General features: G+C 36.6%; 2 protein-coding genes across 5 annotated transcripts in view; one reads left to right on the forward strand and one right to left on the reverse strand.

Moving 5' to 3' along the window:
• Nucleotides 1-1,229: 1,229 nt before the first annotated feature.
• LOC125040665 (mitochondrial import inner membrane translocase subunit TIM14-like) lies at nt 1,230-3,711 on the reverse strand. Its single transcript, XM_047635336.1, has 4 exons — nt 3,574-3,711; nt 2,801-2,935; nt 2,334-2,444; nt 1,230-1,903 (listed from the first exon to the last, which is right to left on the reverse strand). The coding sequence occupies exons 1-4, from the start codon at nt 3,574-3,576 to the stop codon at nt 1,802-1,804; spliced, it is 351 nt and encodes a 116-aa protein (XP_047491292.1). The 5' UTR covers nt 3,577-3,711; the 3' UTR covers nt 1,230-1,801.
• The window catches only part of LOC125040664 (probable glutamate--tRNA ligase, mitochondrial), an 11,345-nt gene continuing 2,458 nt past the window's right edge, over nt 3,614-12,500 (forward strand). Inside the window, exons 1-8 of one of the 4 annotated variants that reach the window (XM_047635331.1) lie at nt 3,614-3,721; nt 4,682-4,830; nt 4,964-5,394; nt 5,658-5,872; nt 6,106-6,325; nt 8,169-8,329; nt 11,797-11,978; nt 12,407-12,500. The exon at nt 12,407-12,500 is cut by the window's right edge and continues 67 nt beyond it. In XM_047635331.1, coding sequence (XP_047491287.1) covers nt 4,689-4,830; nt 4,964-5,394; nt 5,658-5,872; nt 6,106-6,325; nt 8,169-8,329; nt 11,797-11,978; nt 12,407-12,500 — 1,445 coding nt within the window. In that variant the 5' untranslated portion in view covers nt 3,614-3,721; nt 4,682-4,688. Of the gene's footprint in view, nt 3,764-4,260; nt 4,353-4,681; nt 4,831-4,963; nt 5,395-5,657; nt 5,873-6,105; nt 6,326-8,168; nt 8,330-11,796; nt 11,979-12,406 lie in introns of those variants that run through there. The other 3 variants (XM_047635335.1, XM_047635334.1, XM_047635332.1) reach the window with 3 other exon arrangements.

Raw genomic sequence — 12,500 nt, forward strand, 5'->3', positions numbered from 1 at the left:
TAAAGATGAACTAAAAGGAAGAGAGAAAAACAAATGTGTACTTACAGAACGTAGTGATGACTGTGACTGCAACCATCTCATTTAAGTTTATTATAAACTGGGACTTGCCTTTTCGCGCTAAAGGTGCTTTCATTATGGTTCTTGGAGACAACATTGCCCAAGTCTATATAATGGTTACTGGTTTCAAAGAAAAATACATGTGCTAGACAACAATAGGAAGGTGTAGTAGAAAAGGTTAAAGAGGTGGATAAGTTACTGAGTGCTACACGTCAAAAGTCGAGCAGTTTAAGTTCGTATGGTACTGAAACCAGGTCTATATAAATAAATATATACGTGTATAGAACTTGGGCAGTTCCGCCCTTACCTAACTAGCTATCTTAAACGTCTAGTGTGGTCTTGGCAAGTACTGTCCCAACAAAGGCAAGGTCTATATAAGTATTTACTTATATAGACCTTGTACAGAGGCGGCGGACAAGAATGGATATCGTCCTGGCAAAGTTATCATATTAAAATGTAAATTCAGTTCCTTCCATTAGCTACGTTGTCCTTTAATGTTTATTATAAATCCCGGTTTAATTAATTGTCAATGCACTTCATGAACTATAATTATACCAACTGTTTTCATGCATAATTTGCAGTACACAGTAAGAACTTATCATGCGTACTTTGGAATCAATAGTGTCACATATGTATCGAGACATATGGGTACTTTTAGGATGCTTGAAGTTACACTGTAACCAGTGTTGTGAAGGGCATACCTGATATAAGAATTTCTCCAGGATTTCTATTACATTCCATTTGTAAGCATTCAGAATAACATTCCATGCATGTGAACTTAGACATAGCATGACGTTTAAAGTGTAGTGAGCAAAAAACTGGTCAACTACTCTTATCTGAATCCGCTCGTGGGATTCATATGCAACTATTAATTAGAATATAACTGGTAACCAATTGTATTGCAAAGGAATTAGTTTTTTATTGCTTTTATGTGTCTTGTACAAGAGCACAATACTGTATAAGCATGAAAGCCTATGCATTAAATCCCACAGTTATAATTTTTATCTTGTTTTCAATAACAGATTAACAATACTGGTAATGAAATGTTCTGTATTTGGTGTTAATGCAAATTATAAGAACTTTATCACTCAATAGTTTATTTATTTATTTTCTGTAATACAAAATTTACACTTAATTTCTTTAAATTGTGGGCATTAGAATAAAACAAATAATAAATATATCTAAAAATATATTTACAATTACATTTTAACATAAAAGTGAAATGTAATATCAAGATATTTTATCCCTTTAATAAACATTTACCCATTGCATACAATAAACATCTGGAACTACATTTCAAACCTTATAACACCAATATTTCAATTTCAACATTTCATCTGGAGATCCAGTCTGATGTCTTCAGCATGTGCTAATAACATACAAGTTACTGTAAATTCAGGTCATATTATGAAAACATTTTATCTTCAACCATAATCAATGAGAATGTTATCTTTACAATATAACACTGCTGTATGTAGAATCACAGAACACTTAAATGACTGAATGAACATGATCTAATGTTTATGATATAATCAGTCACTTGACATTATCAATTATATATCCAAATATGTCATTGCCATCAGTATAACACAAGTTATGTATTGCAGCCAGTTACTATGAATTGATCCCACATCCCCCTTATCCAAGTACCTTGGTTTTGTACTAGTAAAATCTAATGCAACAACAGGTATATGAGTAAACTTTTAGCTATGAGGGAAGGCAAAGTTTGCATTCTGGGGTGTATTTATTTGTCCAAGAGATCTTTTGCTTCGCTGAGCTTGGCTGAAATGTATGGAGATCCTCCTCTGTCTGGGTGGTTTGTCAGCATCATCTTCTTGTAAGCCATCTGTATGAACCAGAAATATATCATAAAAGAATAGGCAAAGGCAGAAAGAATGCAGGTATGAGAAGGAGAGACAGAGAGAGAAACAGAAGGGATATTAAAAACAGTAAAGAATAATTCACAATACCATAGAGAAAGAGAGGGAATGTTTGATATAAACAAATAAACCAACAAACACACACACACACACACACACACACACACACACACACACACACACACACACACACACACACACACACACACACACACACACACACACACACACACACACACACAAATCTATGGAATTGTATGCCCTGCACCTTCAGTATTCAGAAGCACTCACAAATTGTAGACCTATGGCTTTATTGTACAACTGTACTGACAGCACATGAAAACTTTAATATCAAACAGTAATACTCTAAATCTCAAAGAAAACAAATTGACTCACTCTAACTTTCTGCTGGTTGGCATTAGGGGAAATGTTTAAAATTAGAGCAGCTTCTCTCTTTGTCATCTTGGGTTCAAATCCTCCTTTGTAATATCGACTGTTAGCCAGACTCTGAAATAAAAAAGTTGACAGGACCTTTAGTTTCATTTTTGAGATAGCAGACATTACATTGGTAACTCCTTTCCTTATGAAGTTACAACTTTATTACAGGTGAATAAGAAATAAAGAATCTCTTACTACATATAAAGACAATCAAATTTAAGTATAAAAGTAAAAAAAATAATAGTAAATTATAGGTTATTATCCACATAAAATGCTTCAATATTTTTTAAAGAATTGCATAAATTGATATATCTACACATCTACACTTCTATAACTATATACATCCATCATACCTAAATGTATATCCATATAAACAGAACTATAATTTATATATATCAATAGTGATAAGGGAAGTTTCTCCATACCTTACTATCCAGCTTTGGCATGTTGGTAACTGCATCAGCCATCTTCTTTCCCAAGTTGGGCATTGTGCGAAGAACAAAGCGAGCGCCAAAGCCCACAGTGGCCAGGCCTAGGCCAGCCAAAATCATGCCACTAGCCTGATGGGAAGATAAATTCATCATAAAACTAAATCTTTGGTTAAGTCATACCTTACACTTACTGATGGTTATGGACTTTCAAAACTATATTTCTGCATATGCAAACCATATGCCTATGTCTTATATAATATTTATAAATATTTCCTAAGTTCTCTAGATATAGTACATACCTCATTCAAAAAGGGTAGTATGACTTCCAAAGACATCAATAGCTTAAATTTACTTAGGATATAGATAGCAAGGAATAGAGCAAGGAAGAAAATTATATCCATTTATAATCACAACATATTTATTAACAAAAAATTAGGAATTATAAATATGCAAACCGCTACTACTATTTTAAAACATAACTATGATTCACTAGTTTCACATTATAGATCAGCAACTTTACTTCTTGCAGTTCAAGCTTATTTAAAATAAGGAATAATAGTGACTGCTCCTATTGTTAGGTAGTCCTATCAAATGATGTCTTACTAAAAGACATTCCGCTATTAAAAATATCAAGCAAACCATCAACACATCTGCAATAAATTTGTTAAACGCTGCATTTATCACACACCTCACATTCCAACTTCCCTGCAATCCTCACCATTACATATCTCGCCACAAAACTACAACTTTTCGCCCTCAATCCTTACCATACTCGGGCCGTGGATAACCGCTTCTCTCTTCTCCTCCAGGCTGACGGTTACTGAGGTGGAGGGAGATGGCAACAGCAACAATTTATAGTATTATATAACTAATCTTTCCTGGCGTGCTTCTCGCTTCGGAGTTTCGTCTGCAGAGGTAAACAAACCGTGGATTCGAGAAATTTCCGTTCTTTTAAGGGTCAGTGATGGTGCTTTTAGGATATAATTTACTTTTTTGTTTTAATGTTATATTATCCTGGTGAGATTGTGATAAAAAATGTAAAAGTAATATTTTCGATATACTTAATTATCTTGTACTGTTGAAAAAGATAATGCACCGAGTAAACAGAATAGATGTTTATATAGTTTAAGAAAAATATCGTGCACGTGAAAGTTGAATGAAAAAGAAATACATTTGGTATATTCAAGAGGTGCTTGATATTTTGGATTTTCTTAGCATTTAATGGATATGAATAATAACCATGGCAATCTTAAATGGCAAACAAGAAATATTTAACTCTTTGACTTTGACCCTTGTTGCATCAGTCTTTGAAGAGATTAAACATTAAGGTCGAGTTCGAAGGGAGGCCCCATTGACAATATGAAAAAGTACTGGACCATTCCGTACTATTCATGGATTAAAGTAATCGTTAATCTAAATTAATTTATATGATTCATAGCTTTTGTGATCTTCGCATTTGCTTGCCCTATCCACGCATGCGGATTCAGTTACAAGAACTCTGACTGTAAACAAACCGTGAGCCGAGTTCAAGGGCTGATGTGCTTCGGTAAATTAAATCTATCTCTACATTATCGTTTTAAACAGATATTGCTTAACTGATGCTTTGCTGAACTAAGACCATGGGGGAAGTGTGATTTCTGGATATTGAATTTATGGGAACATTTACATATATCTTGTATAACAACACATTATTCACTGTCTTTTCAGTTGCCTTTTTTTTAAACTTAATTATTACATGTTAACGATTTTTTTGTTACGGTTGTAGGTTGAGAAATACTGTGTACGTAGTTGTATTATCTTTACAACAGTTTGAAGGTGAATGTATCTATATAAATTAATTAAAATCTTGACATTTTTCATTCGTGTATCTGCCAGGTCTAGCATGACCTGGTTATCTCACATTCGTCATGCTGGCAAGATCACACACTCCAGATGGCAAGCTGTCAGCACCCAGCTGAGGAAGTTCTCATCATCAAAACAGATCCATTCTGAAGTTCGTGTGCGGTTTGCTCCAAGTCCAACTGGTGAGCAATGTGTCTAGTGTTTTTCATTAAATTTCAAGGTTGAATTGATGATTGTCAAACAGGCTTTCAACTTGCAAGAATGATGAAACTCAGGTTTTGTAATTATATGAATTAAATTTTGTTTTTTTTCCAGGACATCTCCACTTGGGTGGCTTGCGAACCGCTCTTTATAACTATCTTTTTGCGAAATCTAATAATGGGAAATTCATATTGAGGATTGAGGACACAGACCAAGCCCGCCTGGTTCCTCAAGCTGCTAGAAAGCTCGAAGATATTTTGAATTGGTCCAAAATCTCTCCTGATGAATCTCCATTGCTGTCCGGCCCACGAGGACCTTATGTGCAATCGGAACGCATAGACTTGTACCAGAAACACATACAAACCCTTCTTGAGAATGGGTCTGCATATAAGTGTTTCTGTACTGATACAAGACTGGACTTACTGCGGAAAGATGCCCTCAGGCGAAGAGAAACACCCAAGTATGACAACAAGTGTAGATCTCTTTCTTTTGCTAAGATTGAAGAATTTGAGAAGCAAGGAAGGCCACATTGCATAAGATTGAAGGTAATATAGTGTTCAGTATTTTGAATCTTTTGTTTTTATCTCATGAGTAATTGAGATCATTGACTTTACGTGATCTTAATTTCTTTGCAATAATAGGATTTAAAATCTTTACACCCTTTTATTATCTACTCAAATTTTGTAGAAGCACTGAAACACCATCCAGTAACTAACTTTGTCTATGAAAACCATGAACTACACTTTCATCTTTATGTTAGAGCAAGAAACAAGATAAGTTTCAATTACTGTATTTCTTCACATAACAGTTGGAGGACATAACGGAGCCTTTCCACGACTTGGTGTATGGACCAATTTTGTATAATGTGGCTCAGCAGGAAGGGGACCCTGTATTACTCAAGTCAGATGGATTCCCCACATACCACTTTGCTAATGTTGTGGACGATCATTTAATGGAGGTTACGCATGTGCTGCGGGGTGTGGAGTGGCAGATATCAACTCCAAAACATCTGCTTCTATATAAGTATGAATGATGATTACAGTTTTTCTTTCCTATATTTTCATTTCCTCCTCTGCCTTCTCATCCCCTTCTACATTTTCTTCCTTTGGTATGTTCTTTAGTTTACTACTATTTATTTGTGGAGTGATATAATTACCTTCCTTTGATTTACATTAATTATTAACTTTAGAACCAAAAAGAAAAATTAGCTCTTCATCTTACACTGTTGATTACTAATAATATTACCTCCATTGTAGAGCATTTGGCTGGGAGCCCCCACAGTTTGGACACCTTCCCCTGATCAAGAACAGAGATGGCACGAAGCTTTCCAAGAGGCAGGGGGATCTACACATTGAGCGGCTCCGTACACAGGGATATTCTCCTGAAGCCATCATCAATTTTGTGACTGATATTGGTGGGGGTTTTGAGGACAGGGACCACAATGCACTGATGACTGTGGAAGAGCTGACTGAGAAGGTAAGTGAAATCTTTATTTTCTTCTTGCAATATGTTTTGTGTCTTGTCCCTCAGTTGTCAAGTGGGGGAATTTTAGAATGATAATTCCATATGCTAGGACTGTTATGATTATGTTGTTATTTTATATGAACTTAAATACTAGGAAATGAAATGAAGATATTTGTAATGCATCTTTGGGGGAACTCTATTTTTTTTTTTCTTGTCTTCTGTTTTGTGCCTTGTTTTATTTGTTAGATGGGAGAAAGTTTGATTGATAATTCCATATACTGGAACTTTATTGTTCTGTTGTTTTTATGAGAGAATTTAAGTAGTACTGAATGAATTAAAAGTATTTTTTAATGCATTCTTGAAAGGTGCAGGTGGTCATGTATTTTCTTTACAGCCACAAATGTTTTAAATTAAGATTATCCCTGTAGATGCACATATAAAGTAACAATATATCTAAGTAGAGAGAGGGAGAGGGGGGGAGAGAGAGAGGGGGGGAGAGGGAGAGGGGGGAGAGGGAGAGGGGGGGAGAGGGAGAGGGGGGGAGAGGGAGAGGGGGGGAGGGAGAGGGGGGGTAGAGGGAGAGGGGAGAGGGGAGAGGGGAGAGGGGAGGGGGGAGGGAGAGGGAGAGGGAGAGGGAGAGGGAGAGGGAGAGGGAGAGGGAGAGGGAGAGGGAGAGGGAGAGGGGAGGGAGAGGGAGAGGGGGAGGGAGAGGGAGAGGGAGAGGGAGAGAGAGGAAGGACAGGACACTGTTTAATTGCCAGGCATTCACATTATACACTACAGTATACTGTACATATAAATGCAATAAATGCATTTCATTTTCAGTAAGAAAAAAATGATGATGCATTAAAGATATTAAAAACTAAAATTATTATGGTCCTTAATTATTTATTAATGTTTGCTTAACCCCTTGCCGACGGGTACGATGGGTAGACACGTGCTATGCCCACTGTTAGTACTTGTTTGTTAGTACTTGTTTGATGGCTATACTTGTACTAAGTCACCAATGAGCCAATTACGAGTACTGCCTGTCTTGCCCGTTCACCCTTTTCTTTGATTTACAAAATATTTGTTATCTTATTTTGCTGTTACTAATATTAAAAAACATTATAATAATTATATTGTTTATAATAAAAATAACACCATCGATATTCATAGCACTAGTAAAAAAAAAAAATTCCCGCCAATTCAAATCAGGTAAGGTCACAAGGTCTACTAATTGACTCCTTTATGGCTAAGCACTAGCAGAGCCATCTATGGGCAGACATTTTACAAAAAATATAGAAAATAGGCACAGCATTGTCCCCATCTTTTGTTCATGTAATAGAAGTAATAGAAAGTAATAGTAATAGTTAAAGTAATAGAAAAGTATCTGAATTAATGAAACTGGGTAGAAAATAGAAATAACTAGATGGCAGACAAAAATGGCCGTGGTTTATGAAATGTGTCATTTATCACTGCATAAATGGATTCTGTGTTGTAATTCTAAAATGTATAAAGCCAAAAAAATATGTTCTTTGTTATTTACAGTATATAGAATTGCAGAAATACAGATTATAAGTTTATAGCCTGGGGTACATAAAATTTGGGTCCCCTTTTTGTATCCCGGGAACACAGATAATTGAAAGAGTAGCGCAATTTGATTGATATATTCTCTTATATTTTACTGTATTAGTTATATATTTTTACTTACCTCTTAGTATTCTAAAATTATATGTGGCTCAAACTCTTTGTAGATAAAAGTATCTGCATCTGCATCTATGTCCACAGATATTGAAAATTATCTCATTTTCATCTGCATGTCTTGAAAAATCAACAACTACTTGAAGTAGTTCTGCTTCATGTTCCATTTCAGTTCTGCTTGTCTAGGGTCACAACTAATTCTTGTCGACTTGATATGGAGAAAATTAATTGGTTCAATCAGATGGACCTTCAGAGACGACTACAGATTACAGGAGAACGAGATGTCTTAGTAGACGAACTGCGGCATCTTGTGCAGACCTCCTATGGAATAAGGTTGGTGTAGTTGACAAAAATTATAATTTACAATATTCCTTTTAAAGGCTAATTTAAATAACACTTGTTGTTTGTAGTGCTTTCCTTTTTTTTGTTTTTTTGTGAGTATTATGATCTAAAAACTAATAAAGACATGCAGTAGAGAAAAAGAAATTTCACTGATTTTCTCATATCTAACACTGAATAGCATTTTCATTTAAAGGTAGTATCTTAGTGTCCCCTCCCGCTTTATACAATGCTTCTGTATATATTTATTGAATCAGTATTTACGTTTTTTTTAACATTATCTTACAATTCTGCTAATTCCCTCTTAGTCTTCCTTGACCCCTCTGATCCGGATGACATGACCATCACATTATGAAAAAATTTGGTTTGAGGGGCAGGTGACATGAACATGCTGTCATGGGAAAATCAGGCTGTGGGCTGGAGTGAAGCAAACTTGCCGTTGTGAGTATTTCACCTGAAGAACAGAGTGACAGGAAAGACTTGGCATGAGTCCAGAAAGCTCTTGGAGGCTAATTAGACTCATTTGGCTTTTAGAAAAGGCCTTTTGCATTATTTCCATTGATAAACGAATGTGGAATGTAATGTCTGTGAGCCATGACTGGAAGAGTGCTGGCTCCAGGGAGGATGCTATTTCTATGCATCATCATCATCGTTCATCACTGAGGAGCTAATACCGATGGGGTGCATAGCCGCATCCACCCTTCGTTTCAACCTATGAGAGTACCTCATGGCAAGCTGCCATGCAGGAGCACGACCCATCTCTAACTCTTCACGACGGGTTTGATCGATCTGCCCAAGCCACAACTTCCTAGGTCGTCCCACAGGCCTCCTCCACACAGGATTTTCTTGAACAGAGATAACCTGATGGGCAGGCTCATCCTTTGGGAAATGAGCTAAGTAGCTGTATAGCCTTAGTTGGGGATTACAGATTGCTAACTCAGGTCCTGTACCAGCCTCACAGTGTAACCATTGGTTGGACACATGGTCCCACCATGATCTGGTGCAAGGACAAGATTCTAAGGCACAAGATCGTGTCCAGATTTTACTACTGTAGTAAAACTGGCAGTATCAAGGGCCTTGGAAGACATGTAGCTTGGTCCTTCTCTACAGGTACCAACATCTCTAGATACTTTTGACGAGAGATTTCATGATCCCTGCTGCCAGGCCAGTCTGTCTACTGACTTCCTGTTCTGACAGCCCAGAGTCATGAACTGTACTACCAAAGCATATAAAGCTCTCTGTGACCTTACTGTCCTCACAGCAAGTAAGTACCAACTGAACAGGATCTCTTAGCAGGCCCCCAAAATCCTGGATTTTGGTCTTGGTTCAGGAGACCTCTAGCCCCATGGGCTTCGCTTCATTATTAAATGTATCAAGAGCCACCACTAGGGTTTCCAGAGACTCAGATAGAATAGCAACATTATCAGCAAAGTCAAGGTTGGAAACCTTGATATTGCCCAGAACTGCTCCATAGTGACTTTGGACAGTAGCTCTACCTAGTATCCAGTCCATGCAAGTGTTGAAAAGAGCTGGTGCAAGAACACAGCCTTGCCTCACTCCTGAACTTACAGGGAAGAAGCTCAACAGCCCCACCACACATTTCCATGCTCAGGATTCTATTCCTGTCCGCCGTGACTGGTGGTGCAGGTTGTATTATAGAAAATTGAAAATTTAAAAGACAAATAACATGTTATTTATTGTTATTATTCAGGAAAATGGTACCAGTCTGTCATATGGCAGGAGAATGGTACCAGTCTGTCATATGGCAGACAGGACAGCATGCAAGCCCCTCGCCATAGGTTCTCCACTGGCCTTTAACAGTTCAGCTGGGATGCCACAGATATCTGCTGCTTTACCACTCTTCAGCATGAAGATTGCCCCCCTCAAGGAGGGTAGATCCTCACTGATAGTTGAGTCTGGCAAAAGAATCTCAACACTACTTCCAAGTTAATTGTTAGTGGATTAACTTCACAAAATACTCAGCCCAATGCTGCTTCACCCCAACAGGATCTGAGATGCTCTGGCCACTTGCTGAGCAGACTGCAGTTGTCTGCGATGAGGGTTTGGATTCCAGCTTTCTCAGGGCTTGGTAGGCTGGACAAAGGTCATTTACTAGGAAATGGCTTTGAACCTCTTCTGCAAGAATTCTAATAAACTGTTATTTGTCCCTTCTTAGCAGTGACCTAGTCCTGCGCACCAGAGAAAGATGCAATTTGCAATCCCCTGACAGTCGAGCTATGCAACAAGCATCTGTGGCTTCAAATGTCTCCTACGATATAAAAGTCTGTCTTGCTCTTGGGCATTCACCAATCGATTCTTGAGCTGCATTGAGCATTTCCATGCTCAGGATTCTATTCCTGTCCGCCGTGACTGGTGGTGCAGGTTGTATTATAGAAAATTGAAAATTTAAAAGACAAATAACATGTTATTTATTGTTATTATTCATTCTTGCACTTGCACAGTTACTGACTACCTAGGAGTCTGTGCAAGGAAAATTGTCCATTACAATCTGGATAAAGAAAATCAAATGACAAATATTGACAATGGAAAATGATAAAAAAATGCTTATGCCAAAAAAGACAAAATATCATTGCAAAGGAGGAGGCATGGAGTTTTGTCATCGCACATGTATGTTTGTTTACTCTGCCCTACAAGCCACACACCTAGCATAGTGATAACTCATGTAAACCTAATGGCTGTATTTTGGGCCACGTGATGGCAGTGAGGCATCAAGATCCAATGGGTTAATCCTTAATTTCTTATATTATTATTATATCCACATACTCTTACTATGACATTATTATATTTTCCCCTCTGACATTCAACCTAAACACTTGTCCTTAACACCATGTTGCTGGAAAAATATGCTGTTCACAGTAGTATTGTTTTGTGAAATATCTCTACACCTAGATGGTTCTACAAGTGCTTAGCCATAAAGGAGTCAATGAGTAGACTTTGTGACCTTCCCTGATTTCACCTTTCTTTGAGTTTCTGGGATTTTTTTTTTTTTTTTTTTAAATAATGCTACAAATGTTGAAGCTATTATTATTATTATTATTATTATTATTATTATTATTATTATTATTATTATTATTATTATTATTATTATTATTATTATTATTATTATTATTATTATTATTATTATTATAATTATTATTATAATTATTATTATAATTATTTTAACTTTACTGACAATACTAACAGCAATATAAGATACCAGAAGCTATTTCCAAAAATCAAGGAAAAGGGTAAACAGGTGAGATGGGAGTACTCATAACAGGCTCATTGGTGACTTAGTACTTGTGGAGCCATCTAAATGTAAAGACAGTTAATAAACTAACCTCACAGTGGGCATGGCATGTAGGTATATACCAACCCTGACAGCATTGGGTTAACATATGCTTCATAGTATTTACATTTTTTTCCCCCCATTTGTTTTCAGTATTTTTTCTTTTTTCCAGTCATAGGTGTTGTACTACCCAAGAGAGTGTCCTCACCACAGAATATTTAACAAATGTTTTGGTTTGGGGTCAGCAGAGAATCACAAGACTTGATGACCTTATTGCCCCAGAGTTCACGTATATTTGGGTCATTCCTGAGGAGCTTCCACTTGACCAGCTGCCAGAGATGTCATGCAGTCATGGTTGGTGTAGTGTGTTTTTTGCAGTTATATTATTATTATATATTTTTTTCAGTTATCTACACAGGGATCCAGCCTCCTTATTAGTAATTTTAGATTGGCTTTTACATTTGCAGTTACTGGAGAGGTATAGATAAGTTTATAGAGGGTAGATTTTCTTATTAAGACTGATTTAACCATTCTTGAAGAGGGAAACCTCTGCTAAGAACTGTTGCATTTCCTTGTTTTGTCTGTCAACTTTAGAAAATTGTTAAAGTATTTGAATGAATTAGAAAGTTCACTGGAATGTCATTTAATGGTAATTCACCCAGAAATATTACATTTTGCCATGAATATCGGTATGAATTAATCATTGGGAAGAGGTTGTTAATATAGCATTGTACAGTTACTTGATATGGATATACCATTAAGATATTTTGTTTGTCTTTCAGCTGATGTCTTACAGTATTTTTTGGAGACCATTGTTGTCATGCCACCTGAAAAATTTACAAAAGAGCAAATTCCAAAGTATGTAAAATTGGTGGC

The sequence above is a fragment of the Penaeus chinensis genome, chromosome 29, assembly GCF_019202785.1.
Source record: "Penaeus chinensis breed Huanghai No. 1 chromosome 29, ASM1920278v2, whole genome shotgun sequence".
Lineage (NCBI taxonomy): Eukaryota > Metazoa > Arthropoda > Malacostraca > Decapoda > Penaeidae > Penaeus > Penaeus chinensis.